The 17,640-nt window shown below is 37.3% G+C and overlaps 1 protein-coding gene across 3 annotated transcripts in view; it reads right to left on the bottom strand.

The window, feature by feature from the left end:
- Window positions 1-17,640, bottom strand: part of LOC131060178 (putative WEB family protein At1g65010, chloroplastic) — a 235,012-nt gene that overhangs the window by 42,197 nt on the left and 175,175 nt on the right. For 2 of the 3 annotated variants that reach the window (XM_057993317.2, XM_057993316.2), the window contains 2 exons: window positions 6,403-6,567; window positions 5,823-5,960 (listed from right to left, as the gene is read on the bottom strand). In XM_057993317.2, the coding sequence (XP_057849300.2) occupies window positions 5,823-5,960; window positions 6,403-6,567 (303 nt within the window). The remainder of the gene's footprint in view (window positions 1-5,822; window positions 5,961-6,402; window positions 6,568-17,640) is intronic. The other variant, XM_057993319.2, reaches the window with a different exon arrangement.

Here is a 17,640-nt window from a genome sequence, read left to right as displayed (position 1 = left end):
TATTAGGGTCTAAAGGCACGAATCACTCAAGGCTGACCCGATTTCTTTTAAGGCAACAACACCAAATGTTTATTGCTATATCTGATAAATTAAGTATAGGAAATAATAATACAAATGCTAATGCATACCAAATACAATATAGTAAAATATATATTTATTTGCACATGAAATTATTACAGAGAAGAAGACCAGAGATGGTCGGCCAAGGATTACAATTAATCCGACTATACCATACTACCTTCCTTGGCGGTACACAACATATTTAAAGGACCCAATGATTCCGAGAAGAACACAACCGTCAACCAACCGACTGTTGACGTGTATTTTGTACACAATCATACACAGAATAAAATACCAATAGGTATCTTATCCTCTCTTGAGAAAATAGTCTCTAACTGCTGAAGATCTGCAAAAAGGATCAGTTAGATGGACTCCAAGGTTCTTTTAGTGGGGTCTCCACGTGTGGACAAGCTCCAGTGGTATGATGTGATTTGCTGGGATCACAAGGGGACTTACATGTGATGATTGAACTTCCGATCTGCTTTGCTAGAACACAAGCTCTTACTAACTTAGATTAAAAAATGGAAAAAGGATGGGGGGTGAAGAGAGGATCTAATCCTAATACTAAGAATGTAGGAGCAATGATTGATTTTTGATGAAACTCTAACTAGGTCTTGTTTTGACATCAATGGAACATCTACACAAGACTAGTGCGATCTTCTAAGGGAAGCTTTATGATGTTCAAATCATCACCGCAGGCATAGATACCATCCAAGTTGATGCATATCAATGAAGAGGCGACAAATTGAAATTGAGCTTAAGCTGAACGATTCCAGTCGACTACACAAGGCAAGTTTGCAATCAACAAACTGCTAGTAGTATGGATGTACGAATTCCACCATCAATCAATCACATTCCCTCCATTCATTTAATCATCTACCATCTAAGATTGAAGACTCAACAAGAAACCATGCAAATTGCAAGAAAAACGACATATTTCACCATTACTTCAATGAAAATGGAGTTTGTTTACAATCAATGGCAACAATTTCTTGCCTTGTCCTCCTATTCTACTCTAATTGCTTCCAACTATTCTCTAACTATTCTAACTATTTACAAACTATCTCTAACAATTGCTAATTTATTGCTAATCTTTTTTTACAAATGAAATGTCTGGGCTTATATAGTGCCCACAATACAATTTGATGGCTTTGATCAATTCAAGATCAATGGCCAAGATTTTACAATGAAAACCCTAATTAGGGTTTGTTACAACCATTACATAACATTTAATGCTTGACCAATGATAAAATTGTATTGCTTGGACACATGTCCCTTCTAGAAAAATCGACCAATGGATAGCCGGGGTAGGTACATCGGAGTTTGTGCCACCTTCCATGAGTTAAGTACATTGAATCTGGACATGCTGAAGTGGACCACACTGACTGGAGGAGCGATGACTAGGATGCCACCTCATCTGACACTTGTAGCTTGCTAGATATTCAATTTGATGTCGTTGAGAGGCTATCTTTAATTAACTCTTGTTCTAACTCCTTTTGTCCTTGATGTGCAAGATGATGATGTACCTCGCCTTGGAATGCTGGATTGAAAAAGGTCACCCTTGTCCTGGCTTGATCGTCCTGGCGAAGACCGTCCTTGATCCGGCTTGATTTCCCTTGATGAGATCTCCATTTGATGCCTACACAACATTTCAAAATTAGTAATATGATTTAGCAATACATAGCGTAAATTAGAGAGCAAATTTTAGGAAACTTAATGATAAGTCCTTTATTAATCATTTCCTAAAAACGATTGAGCTTAGAAATTCAAAATTCAAAACTTCAAAATTAAGGAAATGACGACGATCAACAAAATAAAGCAATAATAATTAAATCGCCATACCTCGATAGAGAGCTAACTCTAAAATGCAAAAAGGAAAAGATCGCCTAGGCAAAATTGGAGGAATAAACTAGTCTTCAATATGATCTCCTCAAAATTGACTTCGCCACCTTTGGAGTGAACGTGATCTTCAAGTATTGCCTTAGACGTGGTCTTAAATGATCTTCAAATTTGCCCTTGACAAATCGCTCAAACAAATCCTCCAAGTCTTTAGCAAATTCGCCTTAATGTATCCTCAAGTTCGCATTTGGTGTGGTCTTCAAATTCGCACCACCCTTGAACACACTTCGCACTATATTCGCCTCTCCTCAATTCGCATGAAGAAAGGTAAAAATGATTATGTGAAAATGAAAATTTCCACTCCCCTTATATAGCGCTTCACACCTTTTACCCACTTTGGCCGACTTGAATAAATAAAACCATTTTTTAAATGATTTTCAATAAAATAACAAGGCCGACTTGCTTAATTGAGCGCTCCAAATCGATTTTTATTAATTAATTAATTAATTATAAATGCCTTGCGTTTTTTAAATGTGAATTTCGATTTTTAAATAAAGGCAAAAAATAATTAATAAAAGATAACGCCATATTAAATGCTAAATAAAATGGATATTCAATTTTTAAATCGATTTAGCATTTGAGGAAAAATCGAATTGTTTATTTTGACGCCAAAACTGGAAAACAAAGGGACGTACCTCATCGCTCTGGTCCCTTGGAGAGGGACAGGAGCGATCCATGACTTTGGTCTCGATTTTTGCATTTCTTACGTCCAACTCCTTCATCTCCACGTTGAAAATCGATCATCTCGATGGTCTTTCGAATTTGATTGCCTTGTGTGCGCATATGGGTGTCTTTTAAGTGCATATCGCCCTGGTCCTTGTCCAAAGGACAGGAGCGATCCATGTTTTTCACGTTCATCTTGCATCTTTTAATTTCGATCTTTCATTGTTGGCGAATAACATACTTTACTTGTTCCTTTTGCGCTTGATTCATTTGTCTTCATTATGTGTTTGGTCATTTTAAGGGGTCATCGCCCTTGTCCCTTGGAGAGGGACAGGAGCGATCCATGTCCTTTTCCTTGACCTTGGCAACTTTACACTTTGATCTCCTTTGCAATGTCTTCTAGACGCCGTCCTTCGCTCTTCCTAACCTCGCTTTGCTTTGATCTTGAAGGAACGTAAGTGTTTTGATAAGATCGCCCTGGTCCTTATCCAAAGGACAGGAGCGATGTGAGGTTTTTACATTGTTTGGCGATGTTTGGACGTTGAAAACCCTTGCGAATTATCTTCATATGATGCCTTGGACCCTCTAAAACATTGCGAAGTCTTGTCCTTACGTAAATTTTGCACGAAATGGCCAATGCATTCAACATCGCCCTGGTCCCTTCCTGAGGGACAGGAGCGATCTAGGCTATAGGGTGCGAATTTCATCATTGCGACGACCTTTGAATGTTTGTGCTTGCTAAAAAAAAGTCTTGAAGTGTCCCTCGCCACCTTGACTTAACTTGGATCGTCCTTGAACTTGCGTAGGAAGCAACATCATCCTTGTATCGCCCTTGTCCCTTGGAGAGGGACAGGAGCGATCCTCCTTTTGTAGCCTTTATCTCACCTTGCCAGGTTCCGAGTTTATATTCAACGAACTCGTCCTTCTTCACTCTATTCGTTCATGCCTTGACATTGTTTGTAACTTTGCAAGAAAATCAATTATATCAAAAATCGCTCTGGTCCCTTCCTGAGGGATAGGAGCGAACTAGGCATTTAGCACTGTTATGGACGTCCCAAAAATCTTCAATTTATATTCAACGCATTTATCTCATGTTTTTCCTTGTTTTTGAACGTAAACTTGCCTTGACCTTTGTCTGGATTTTGCATAATGAAGGAAATCGCTCTGGTCCCTGGGAGAGGGACGAGAGCTACAAGGTACCTCGCCCTGGTCCCTTGGAGAGGGACAGGAGCGATTTGGGCATTCTAGGTCATTCTCCTTCATTTTTGCATCTCAAATTATATTCATTTGGCAAAGCATCTTCCTTTGGACCCTTTCAAATTGCTAAGTCATCAAAATCTTGCAAGGACAAGGCGAAATTGAATTTGTAGCTCCGGTCCTTCACTGAGGGACAGGAGCGATTTTCCTCCTGGAGGCATTTCTGTGCTCATGAAAATCTTCAATTTATATTCAATGGAAAGATCTCGCCTTTCTCCATCACTTCCAACTCGAAATTTGTCTGGACTCTGCAGGGACGATGAGATATTTGAAAATGGGCTCCCGTCCTTCACTGAGGGACAGGAGCGATTTTGCTCCTACAGGCCAAAATAACATGATTTTACACATTTTAACACTTCACAAGGCGAAAACAAATCATTTGAGATGCCTAGGATCAAAAATCAAAAAAGTCAAAATTTGGTCAAAATTACTCAATTGGACAAAATTCATGTTTCATCATCAACACTTAGACAAATTTAGACTCTGCGTCAACATTCCAATTGAAAATTAGACCATTCTGGCGAATTCATTGCATTCAAAATTTGCATTCTAGAAAAGGAAATTCAAAAAGCTCTCAAAAACGACTGGATTCTGGCCTGAAAAGACAAAATTTAAAACCCTAAGGCTTGACCCTAAATCCAGACGACTAACTGACTAACAAAACCCTAAAAAAAAGCAAAGCGAAAACGAACAAAACGAGCAAAAAAACATGGGTCCCCATTTGCAATGGGGCGATGTGTGAAAACGTCACAACACCGACACATTAACTACCCGAGAGTAACAACCCACTTAATACAATCAATTAATACATTGGCAGATAACAAATATTATCAAACATAACACTACATCCTTCCATTTCTTGTGTTGCCAGTTCTAGTTCCTTTCTGTTCAATTGATAGATAGAACATTACAATAATTCAATTCTTCTTATTAAATTTGTAATTTGCAGACTATACAATAGACTAAACATATCCAGCTAATTATGTTTCTGGCTTCTATCAATGCCCTCATATGCTTTAATGTTATGCTCTATAATGACTTTGGATCACTCTAATCATAGACTGCCGTATAATTATCCTTAGAAAGCATAATGTTTGATTAAGGAATTCCATTAAGTTCCAAATTTATTGAAAAAAGTAGCAACAAAAGAAATCTCATCAAATACTTATGATGAAGTAGTAAGTCGAGAAGTACAAGTCAAAAGGCAAATGATATGGTAATCTGATTTTTGAAGAAAATGAGAGGTAAAATAATAGTATAAAAATCTAATCAGTGATTTCTAGGAAACTCCATTTTTGTTGAATATACATGATTCCTCCAATAGGGCAAATTGCATTCAAATTGTTGGCACCATTGGAACACTGTTAAGTTAACAATGCCCTCCTTGGAGAAGAAGGATCCTAGTATATCATTCAAAAGAAAATCAAAATTAGACAAGGCCAGACTTAAGAACAGACATTTTGTTTGTGATACAAGCTTAATCTTTACGTTGCCACCTGAAGCTATGATGTCCTTCCATCCAATGGGCTGTAATAAATACACTCACATGAAGTCTAGCACTGGACTCTACCTCTTCCTATGCCTAGGGTTTTATGGTATGGAAATGTAGTCAACTGTCAAGCATCATTATCTGTTGAGAAAATGACACTAATAATATGACCACTTGGCAATAAAGAAAGGAATATGTCAGAGGTTTAGTTGGCCATAGCATGTCATTACGAGCATGTCCCTTAGTATATTAGTGCTAGATGATAGTTCATTATTTACTTTTGTTGCTTGAGGAGGTTTCTGTTCTTGCTTACTCTATAATAGCATGTAGTTGTCATGCTCCAAGAATCAAGTGAGAACTAATTATTAACGAATTTCAATATATACACATTTTTGTCGAAGTGTACTATTTTAGAGAATCTAGAGACAATTCATTTTGAAAAGGCCTTCTATACCTTTTCCATAAGTTCTGCATTTTCACAGACAAGCTTCTCAACTATTGCAGCAGCAGCCTCCTTCTGCATGCATGACTCCTCAGCAATAACAACTGCCTCAGCTACTGGATCCTTAGAAGAACCCCAGACAAGCCATCGCTGCAAAAATAGTGAAATACCAATAACTAGAAAATGTTAAAGAGTTTCAGCAATATAAGAAAAACATTGACAATTTTGTCATTTCACTGATGACTCAATAGGTTAGAGTGCACATTAGTCTTATCTATTTGCATGCTTCTCAACCTTTATACACAATCATTTCCAAAGTTTAATTATTCAGTAATTTACAAAAAGAAATAAGAGTTAAATAACTAAAAATATTCCATATATAAAACAGCATTTCCACATCCCAGTTAAGAATTTCAGTAATAAAATTGCAAATTAAGTCATGGCATGTGTAAAGTGATATCCCTAATCAAGAGAAAGCCTCAAAGAGAATAAATATGCACAATTATCACTCTTTAAGAAAATAAGTATGCACATGGAGCCAAGCATGAGATGGAATTTCATAGAATGAAAGATAAACAAGAAGAAAATGAACCTTTGAAACTCCTTTAGTGGCCACAGAAACGTCCTGCTCAACTCGAGCACGGACTCTAGCTTCCATCTCAAGCTGTTGAAAGCCAGTTTGAACTGCAATCAATTTTGTAGATAACTGTCGATGATCTTGTGAAAGATTTTCCAAAGATTCCCTCAACTGCTCAACCTGTCAGTTTTGCATTAAATCCTTCAATGATAATCATTATCAATTAAAAACAAATCTATATTTTCCAAAACAAATAATATCTAACTACAAATTACATCAAAAATCATTAGAGCTCAACACTGATTTCAGGAAAATCCCCTTTTCCACCCAGACTTTTGAGGGGAGAAACTTACAGTTCATTTAAACAAGTACATTTACCAAGCTTATTGATATAATACTATAGTTCTCCAGAACCGTCATAACCCCTCCCAAGATATTGATTATTTTGAATGATGATACATGTTGAAAATATTGTCATTGATGTCATGAATGTCACAATATTGTCATTAATGTCAAAGGAGAGAGTATTATCAGTCCAAGTTTGAAAGGGACTACTCACTTGATGAAGTTTATGAATACAAGGTTTTTGCTAGACATTTGAAGATCTTGATCAAGTCATAGATAGGTATGTGGATCTGCTCATTAGCAGTTGGCAAGCAATCATATAAATATATGTATCAGATAACCCAAGAATAATATATATATGTAAGAAAGATGTGAATCATTAAGAAGGAAGCAATTACATTATGATTGAATATAGCAGCGGTTAAATACATGGTGAGGAGAAGATTTCCAAGATGAAGAAGCAATTCAAACAAGGCAGCTATGAATAGATGAGGAAGGATCACTTTATATGGAGCAGTGACTACATTGTGATTATATAGAGCAATGATAAATGACTATAAAGGCAGTGACTATCATTTAACAAGGGTAGAAATAATAATTCATTTAGAAACAGAAATTTTAATCTATTTAAAAGATCGACTTCCCTTGCATTATGGAAAAAAAGAATTAAATTAACTTCATATTTCTGGCTGACCACCTTTGCCAAGACAAATACAAAAATTCTTTATGCTGGCTGACCCTTATGTTTGGCGCCTCATTCTTGGTGATATCAAAGACAAATAAATCACTTTATTTATGGGGCCAACCCCTTAATGAAGCACCCCATAATAAGGACAAAATGGTCCCATTAAATTGTGAAAATAAAAAAGTGTATATTTAAAATCTATTGCCTCCTTTGTGATTGGTTGTCTTTCGAGTGAAATCGCCTCCCTCAACGAATATAGAATAAACTTAAGATAATTAATTGAGGCTGACTTAACTTGAGCAGCTGCCACATGGTTTAAAGTTATCTCTTTTTATAATTGGTGCGATGGGTATAGAAGCAAGGTGAGATGGGAATTAGAAATGCAAGCCAAAAAATGAAATGTCATTCCTAGTTTGAGCAATATTAAGAGCAGACCTTTAAGGGAGAATTGGAGCAGATTTGTGAAGCAATTATTGTGATATACTCCACAATAAGAGCAGTTTTAGAGCAGACCTTTAAGAGAGAATTTGAGCAGATTTGTAGAGACATATTGGGGTAGATTTGTGAAGTAATTAAGGCAATATCCTTCACTATAAGAGAAGATTTAGAGTAGAAATAAATATGAAGAATGTTGCAGATTCGTGAAGCAGAAAACAATGATTTATCAGTCCAATAAAGAGCAGACCTATAACAAAAAATATGAAGGGTGTTGAAGAGTTATATTGAAAGAATTTATGCATAGAGTATGAGAATGAGACTTATGTAAGCTTCAAAGATGTTGTGTGGGTGAGAGAATCTGTATAATCAGATCTTGTGTATGCATAGAAAGAGTTTGTCATCCATTGAAGAAGACATAATTTGAGAAGGAGAATGGTCATTCATATGGAAGTTGGTGCTTCCATAAAGTGGAGATCGGTGTCTCTCATTAAGTTGGTGCTTAGCTGTGGACGTTCGTGCCCCCAATTGGTTGGTGTCTACAATTGAGGGGATTGGTGTCTCTTGTTGGTTGGTGCCTACGGAGTTTGTAAAGGAGAATTTATATATGCAATATTTTCCTGTGATTTTCTCCTGTAAGGGTTTCCACATAAATTGAGTGTTCTACTTCTGTTGCATAATTTTTTGCATCTTATGTTGTTGATATTGTGCAATTGATATGCTTATGGTATTAAGTTTGAAAACATAGAAAATAGTATTATAATGATTCGGCTTTCCTCTCCATATAATTGTGTGCTCATCACTCCCACGCTAGTTGGTGGAACAAAAACATTTGCGAGGGGTTCAAGACAGTTTTGAGTTAGTTTTCGGTAGTTCGGGTGAGATTTAAGGGGTCATATAGTCCAATGTACATACTGATTTGACTTCTGTTCATCATTCTAAGACCTCCAACTTCATTTCACAAGGCTATGATGATTATGGAGTGAATATAGAGGCGTTATCAAAGTTCTATCTGCTTTGGACAAAGTCGGGTGTGTTGGCTATGACATGGGTGAGTTAGCTGGGCGAAATTCATAGCTGTTCTGATTATTACAGTGTGTTCACAATCTATTTCAGACCTGCATGATGTCATTCAGATCATCCATTCAAGGTAAATCATCATGATTTCCTGTTGGGCGTTGCATTTTGTAATGTCCCCTCTTTCTAGTCAGGATCAGTAATCAAGAGGTAGTCTATCAACGAGTCCTCGTAGACTAACGAGATGGCTAGAGGACATTTATGATGGTGTTTTCCTTGGGATTCAGGTGCCATTTCAGAGTATTTTGGGATTGAGCCAGTTCTTGATTATGTCACGGCCTTCAGGATGCCAACTTGAAACTACATTAAACATCATCAAAAAGTGACAAATCCTAGAAAGAGAGTGAGGTGCCTCCTTGCCAGGTATCCATGAGGAGAGAGAGAAAAGAACAAATTAAAAGAGATAATAAAGTTCATGCATAGATGAATTATAAAAGGCGAGTGAAACAAGAGCTTATCTAGAGGTTTCATTAAACTTGTTAGGGCATTAAGCATGATCACCTTAGTCAAGTATGCATAGAACTTCATAATTTCCCCTTTGAGTCACTTAAAACACATTTATAATATAAAGTTTTCACTCGTCCTAAGTACCTATTCTAGTGAGAGAGTGAAAGGGGAAGTGAGAGATAAAAGGTTGGATTAAGTGGAAATGCATATAACATAAAGTGAGTGCTCCTAAGTGGAAGAGTTGTTAAGTGGGGAAAGTAATCATTAATTAATGTATTTATAAAATCTTATTGAGGTGTTAGGGTTTCAGCACTAATTAGGGCGTAGCTTTGGAGATTGATGAAAGGGCAAACTTGGAAGCTAAGAGGCATGTTATGTTGGATTTTATTTTCATTCTTGCCTCCCTAGAGGAGCTTGTCTAAACCTTAGGGTTTGAGGACTTTGGAGATGAAAACCTCCATTGCTTTGCACATCTGCAGCTGTGTGAGGAAAAACTCCATTTTCAAGGGTTTCCATTGAGCATCAAAGTTGAAATTTTTTTTTGTAGCAAATCTGAAGTCTGCTACTTGTTGTGTGTCTGTACCATTCTTGGATTGGAAAGGCTTGGTAAATACGTGTTTTGGATCATCTTTGCAAAAGGATTGTAATCACACATGAACACAAGCTGTTTGAAGATCTTGCAGCAATTTTGAAGGGTTTCTTTGGACCAGTGGAAGATATTTTTACAGTGGCTATAGTGAGGTGGCTTCTTGGCAGGACGACCCCCTTTACAGCTCTTTTGGAGGTCATTTCAGTCTCAAACTTCGCTCTAGGTAGCTGTTAACTACCGTACTGTCATCTCCAACACAACAGTTCAGTCTACAAGGGTTGCAGTAGTCAAAAAGGGTTTAATACTCATAAAATCATACCCATATCAGGCCGTACCAGCTGTGGGATGTGGAGTCTCTAAGCATCCAAACATTGAAGGTTGGCCATAGCATGTTTTCCCAATATGAGCACCTACATCAGACCCCTGTGTGACACCAGTTTGGAGAGGAAAGAAGCAGATTTCTAATCACTGTGAATCATTTTCTGAGTGTGCACCTTGGCTGTTTGCTTACCTTCAAAGTTCAACTCATTAACTACTCAAGCTACTGGGTATGTTTGGTACTGATTCGAAAGACATTGTTTGCTCTGTAATAGCACCTTTATCATAAGATTCATGTACCCGTCTACAATAGAAATCTGATAGAAATAAAAGCTTGACTGTGATTTCCAAAACAGTTTTCAGTTTACTTCATTTATTACAACAAGAAAGCATTTGTCTTTTCTCTATCAAAACTTCAAAACAAATAAAAAAAAATATCTTCTGCAACTTCTGTCTAGCTCTGAAAGACCACCAAATAAATAAGGAAAAATATAGTTTATTAAATTAAAATTTACAAGCAGGTTACTCAGTGGCAGATTCTACTGTTCCACCCAGGGTGGGACATTACACATTTAGCATGGTCGTCAAACATGAGAAGTGCATTATATTTAGTGCCATTGGATCAGCACTTGAAAACAACATTGTAATTCTTATCAGCATTTGAAACTCATTAATACCATTATTTGTTTGGTTTTATGTCAAGCTCAATACATTGTCAAAGAATTAGAAAAAAATTGGAGGGTGCTTATTATAGTGGTATTAGACCTGGATCTTGCCAGACCGTGCCTTTGATCCATTTTGCAACTCCAGCTCTCTCCATGAGTGACAAAGAACTTCATTATTACACTAGAGAATAGAAAAAATCAATTCACAAAACCCACAAACCCTAGTTCAAAATCCCTTTTCAACAGTCAGAAAGTGCAAGGGGGTTTTGTTGACTTGGCAGTCAGCACCTCCTTGGGGACTCGTGACATGGCTTAACCACCTCCCATGGGTCGGGTTCAATCTGGAGTTTGTATCGAGCGTTGATAGTTTGAGCTCTTGGCGCAATAGCAAACAATTCCAACAATTGGTATCAGAGCCTTGGGTCATGGGTTTGAGTCTTCCTTCAGTGGGTGTTGAAGGCTCAATTGGTGCTGAGGGGGAAATTGTTGACTTGGTGGTCAGCACCTCCTTGGGGACTTGTGACAAGGCTTAACTGCCTCCAATAGGTCGAGTTAAATCTAGTGTTTGTATCGGGCGTTGATAGTTCGAGCTTTTGGCACAACGGCAAACAATTCCAACAGGTTTGACTACGGAAAGCGACGATCTTTACACTCCACAAACACGGACCATCTAGAAAATTGACAAACAGAGATAAGGGACAAGCTGGTTCAGTTAGTCCAAATACCAAAGCAGAGAGGAAATTTGATACTATGTTAGATATGATGTCGCAGATATTAGCTAAGTTGAATCAAGGTAGGCGTCAAGTTACTTAGATGCAGAGTAGTGAAACAAGATCATCAAATCAGCATAACACTAATGGACATATTGTTGCAACAATAATAGGGTTTGTTCATAGACCATTTCAGCCTACCTTTACTTGTAGGGAGCAGACTCCAGTTATTCTGAAGGCCCAGATTCCTTTGGTGGATAAAGTGAGGGTTGGCTATAAAGGGTATGCAACATTTCCAGCTGAGATTTGTGACAATTTTCCTCTGCATCAGTTTTTGAATCAAAGGAAGAAGAGGGGTGGTGGAAGAGTAGAGAATGCCGAATTGTAGGGCGAGCCCATTTAGAATAGTAGGGGGCTAGAGTAACAATTCCCCCCTACAATTCTATGGGCGATTCTAGAACTATTTTAGGGTTTCTCGCCCTACAATTTTATGGTACCCCTACAATAATTCTATGGCCCTAAAATTCTATGGTAATGCAGTCAAGCCCTAAAATTCTATGGGCCGGCCAATTGTGTAGAGAGACTACTAGTATGCATTGCAAAAGGTCACTCTAGCACACTTTAATAAGTGTACTGCTAGAGTTTAGGTACAAAAGTTGGATAATTATTCATTCAGACCCATGCTAGAGGAGGATGGCATTAAGTTTCCTATGCTACATTTGGATGGAGTAGCACATGAGTTGTGGCACCATGGCTTGGTGACACTAGGCCACAATTTGATAACCACCTATGATGGGTTTACTAACAAGCTCATCAAGAGATTTGACAAGAAAGACCTTGAGATGTAGTTCAAAGAGCTCGCCAAGTTGAGACAACATTGTACTTTGGATGCTTATATCTCAAAATTTCATAGACTTTCCATTATGATTCCAAACATAACAAAGAGGACGCTTGTGGTCCTTTTCAGTAAGGACTAGTGGAGCCAATCAGCTGATCAGATCTTGTGTTGGATTGGAATTCAACCACCAAACAGTTGTTGTTTCTTACCTTCAGCTTGTATTTGTGGTTTGGGCAGAAGACTATTGTTCAGTTGTGACTACAATGGTGGAGTTCAAGAGGTTAAATATGAGAGAGATGATAGTAACTTTCTAGAAACTATCTAAATGGTGCAATGGAATTAGATTAATGAGAAGCCAATCTCCAAGGGGCTTGCTGATGACTTGCAAAGAGTTGTTGCTTCTGGGTCAAGAAGAGTGACGGAGGTTTTCATTGATAGTGAGTTGCAGCCAAAAACATCAAGCACAAGGAGTTACAAAATTTAGGTTGGTTTGGGATCCAAGAATCTTATTAATGATTTAGGATTGATTCGTTGATTGAGACTAGCAATTGCTTGAGGGAAAACAATTCTAAGGAGGGAGGATTGTAATGTCTCCATTTTTAGCAATATTGTTTTATGCACTTTTGGACAGTTTATGAGTTTTCCCATAAGCTTTTAGATGTGTTGGGAGAAATCCAAACTTCTTGGAGGATGAAGATTCAATATTTCAGGATTCCATTTTCGGCAATGAGCACAGTTGGCAGTGTGGATTATTATGACTCTTTAAAAAGAGTTTTCGGACTCTTGGGATGTTCTCCAAGCTTCTTGGAGATCTCATCTATTTTTAGTAAGTCACCTTATTGGCTCTGATCATCATCCTACATCTTCAGTATCATCCCTAAGTAATCAGAGTTTGATTCCAATTCAAATTCAGTTTTTTCTGCAACTTGTGTGAGATTGAATAATTAACTAATATTAAACTAATGTTGTCTAAATTTGAGAAATAATTAAAAAGACAACTTCGTGTAATTGCTCGTTGGAAAGGCAATAAAGTGTTTTAAAAGTTGGATGCCTAGTTAAGGGGGCTTTTGCACATGAAATATTATTATTTCAAAAAGGGTCATTTTTGAGGGAAACGGAATTATTATAATTTTAAGATTACAAATTCCCTCCAAGAAAAGCTATAAAAGGAGGTGTTGGAGCTCACTTGTGCATATGCTGAAAATTACACATACTGTTATAATGTCGGATTGAACCTACATGTTCTTCCTTCCTTGAATCTTTTGAGGACAAAAACACTCATTGGATTTCTAATTTTGGATTTGGAAGACAATCCCTAGGTGTTTGAATGATTCTATTCAGGAATCACCATGGTTCTTCATCAAGTATTCAGTTTTAGGGTTTCAGCATGAAGATTTTTTAGGTGTTCTGAGTTTGCAAATATTTTGGAGGTTTGTTGTGGATTTGCAGTGTTGATGGTGAGTTTGGTAGGCAATTCTAAAAGTTTGCTGGCTGTACCATTCCCAATTTATTTGATATCCGTACAAATTTAAGGATTTTTTTGGTGCCCTAATTACTAGTCGTACCTGTACTTAGCTGCACCAAGTTGACCTCTACTGGGCATGAGAATTCAGGGTCAAAGTGCTTCTTGTTTGGTGGTCCTCCCATGCTGGTTAATACAGTCGAATATACCTGGTTTGGTGATTTGGATGAGATTTAAGGGGTCGTACAGTCCAATATACGTGCTGATTTGACTGCTGATGATCATATTCAGACCTGCAATTTCATTTGATAGACCTAAGATGCTTATGGAGTAAGTATAGAGGTGTTACAAGAGTTATATCTGCTTTGGACAATGTCAGGTGTTTTGGCTATGACATGGGTGAGTTAGCTGGGTGAAATCCATAGCTGTTCAGATCGTTACAGTATGTTAAGAGTCTGTTTCAGACCTACATGATGTCATTCAGATCATCTATTCAAGGTAAATCAACATCATTTCATGTTGGGAGTTGCATTTTGCATGGCAGTCAAACATGAGAAGTGTGTTATATTTAGTGCAATTGTATCAGCACTTGAAAACAGCATTGTAATTCTTATCAGTGTTTGTAACAGCAGTAATATCATTGTTTGTTTGGTTTTATGTTAAGCTCAATACATTGTCAAAAAAATAAAATAAAAATTGGAGGGTGGTTATTACAATCAACACATCAATTGAAAGTCTGAGAAAACACCAAATTTACTTAGAAGCAACATCAATTTGTGTTGTTTAGGTAGGCCCTTTAGATACATGAGTTGGCCTAGAGACGAAAAGGATAGATTTACCTCCAAACAAACAATTGTGATCCATTATGTAGGTACATCTAAGCAAGGGAATTCTAGTAGATTATTGAGGCCACAACTTGTACTCACACCAAAAGAAATTCCAGCAGCTGAACCAAACTTGCTAAAGTGTGTGATAGAACCTCTTAAGGTGCCCTTTGAATCAGGTGGGTAACAAACTAAGAGCCACAGTCTGTAGCACGTGACTTAACCATTTGTGGAAGATGAAGATAGTGAAGCTGAAATACTAATTGATCCATGGATGAAACCATTAAGTCCTTTAGATCCTGATATTCAGGCTTCCTTTTGAGCCTCTTATGCATTATGAAGGGAAATTTTCGATGGATATGACCGAGACAGTATAAGCATCAGTCCTCTTCATTCACTATTCATTATAATCCTTTTGGAAAACTGCAGAATCAAGTACAGCAGCAGATCGAGCAACAAAAAAATGAAGAAAAATGAGCATTAACCAATAATGCTCCTATTAGCTTGGAATTTTCCATTGAATTTCCTAGTGGGGATCCACCCATGCAAAATATTTTGCATTCAACTCTTCCAAACTTTCATGGACTTTCAATAGAAGATCCTAGTATACTTTTATTTGAATTTGAAGTTTTGTGCCACACAAATGACTATCAATCTGATGCCCAGAAACTAAAATGGTTTCCTACAAAATTATGTTGGTGCATGGGACTTGGTCGATGCACTATTTTGTAATGTCCCGATTTTGAGCAAAATTGATTTGTGAGCATTTAGCTTAATTTCCAAGTTTTCCTATAAGCTTCTTAGTGAGTTGGGGATAACTCCAAACATTTTGAAGTGCTCAAGGTTGGTTAGCAACTTAGTAGTGACTCTGGTTCTTGGCAATGAGCTCAGTTGATGGTGTGGATCATCATGACACTTTCAAAAGTGATTTCCAACTTTTGGTAGGCCCTCTAAACTTCTTGGACGAGTAATTTATTTTTAGTAAGTCATCAATTTGCTTCAGTTCATCATCCTATGACTCGAGTATCCCAGTGATACAATCAAAATTGCATAATTATTTCATTTGGATACTTTCTACAATTTGGGTAAGCTATTGAGTTATTTATTTAATTAATTGGCTTAAGATGTGTTTTAAATTGGATGCCTAGGCTTGGAGTACTTTGCACATGAAAAATAATATCAATTCTCCTAAAAAGTCTTTTTGAGGGAAAAAAGAAATTATTATATTTTAAAATTGGTTACTTCCCTCCAAAAAAGATATAAAAGAAAGTTGTGGGCACATTTAGGAAGATATTCTTATCAATGATATTGCTATGCTATTAGAATGAACTTGTTACTTCAAATCTTTTGAGAACAAAAACCCTCTCAAGTTTACTAGTTTTGGAGATAAAAACTCTCCTAACTGGTCTGGTAATTCCATCTAGGGATTACAGTTGTGCTACAATTTGGAGTTTCAGCTTGAATGGTAAATTTTAATGTGGCTTGAATTAGTTTTGAGTGTTGTTGGAGTTGTGATAGGTGGGCAATTGGAGGAGATTTACCTCTGTTGGGTTGTGCCTTTCCCATTTAAGGTTCTAAAACTTGCTGATTATTTCATGTGGTAATATATTATGTGTTTGGTTTCTCTTACATGATTGTTTGGAATCACCCTTTCTCCCCTTCCAGGCCATTCAATATCGAAGAGAACTACTGCTAAATAAGCAGGCCATACCAATTGACTTGCTAGGCCATACACCACTTGGAGGGGTGTGGGAATTATTGGTTAAAGCACTTGGTCTTTGAGGTAGATATTACTTGATGTTGAGTCGCCTAGGCCTACTTGGAAGTCTACATGGTTGCTTTCGGTGGAGAAATGTTTATATCAGGTGTTTTCTGTTATTCCTTGCTGCTGTACCTGCTGAACCAGCAAAGGAAGATCTTGTTTCAGACTTGCGTATATCTGATTTCTATATCAGACTATTATATCTATCTTGTATTCATGTTCGGCACATGTTTTGGGGTCATTTTGAAGTGATTTTAGTGAATTTTCAGCTTGTGTGCATGTTTGAAGTGTGTTGGTGAGGTTTCTGGGTGATATATTTGCGGTTCATTCCTGTAACAGCATGTCATCAGTGCATTTGCAGACCTGCACCAGGGTTCTAATTCTTATATTCAAGGTATTTCATTCTTGTTTCATTGCTGGGTTGTTGGATACATGTTATTTGACATCATTTTGAGGTGTAACAGCAATTTGTTTTACATCAGCTCTTATCATCACCAACTAATTCTCTTATGATGATATTTATGATGCAAATATACTAACATTGTAATGCTTTGGATGCTCAAACCACCGAAAGTTATATTTCCACGCATTATAAATTGTAATATCAGATGGTATGTTAGTTTTATATTAAACTTAGCAATCAGATTGACAGTAAAGAACAAGAAAACACAAATGCACACATAACACAGTGATACTCTGGGAAAACCTCCCTCTTGGAGGAAAGACCCAGCAACAATAATCTCACATCTGATTTGATTAAGCAGATTACAAGTTTACCCTTCTAGGGTATAAATCAACTATAACAAAACTTATCTTAATCTGCAAGTCAGGGTGATGTGCAGATTGCTGTCAAACTTAGACAGCCTTTGGGCAGCCTTGACCAGCTCCAGCAGACCTAAGGCAAATTCGGCAGCCCGGAGGATCTTCGCCCAGCCTAGTAGACAAATCGCTGACTGATAAGCATTCACTGCCCTAGAGTGCAGCTCCAGATTTGCTGATCACGGATGCTGATCAATGAAGGAAATTGCAGATCACATACAATAGAAGTTTGCTAACCATGCAGAGGTGGTTCACTAACTGTGTATATGTTATGTTA

Source organism: Cryptomeria japonica, chromosome 7 (assembly GCF_030272615.1).
Source record: "Cryptomeria japonica chromosome 7, Sugi_1.0, whole genome shotgun sequence".
NCBI lineage: Eukaryota > Viridiplantae > Streptophyta > Pinopsida > Cupressales > Cupressaceae > Cryptomeria > Cryptomeria japonica.
The sequence above is the reverse complement of the archived record's forward strand: the minus strand, read 5'-3'. Positions and strand labels throughout refer to the sequence as shown.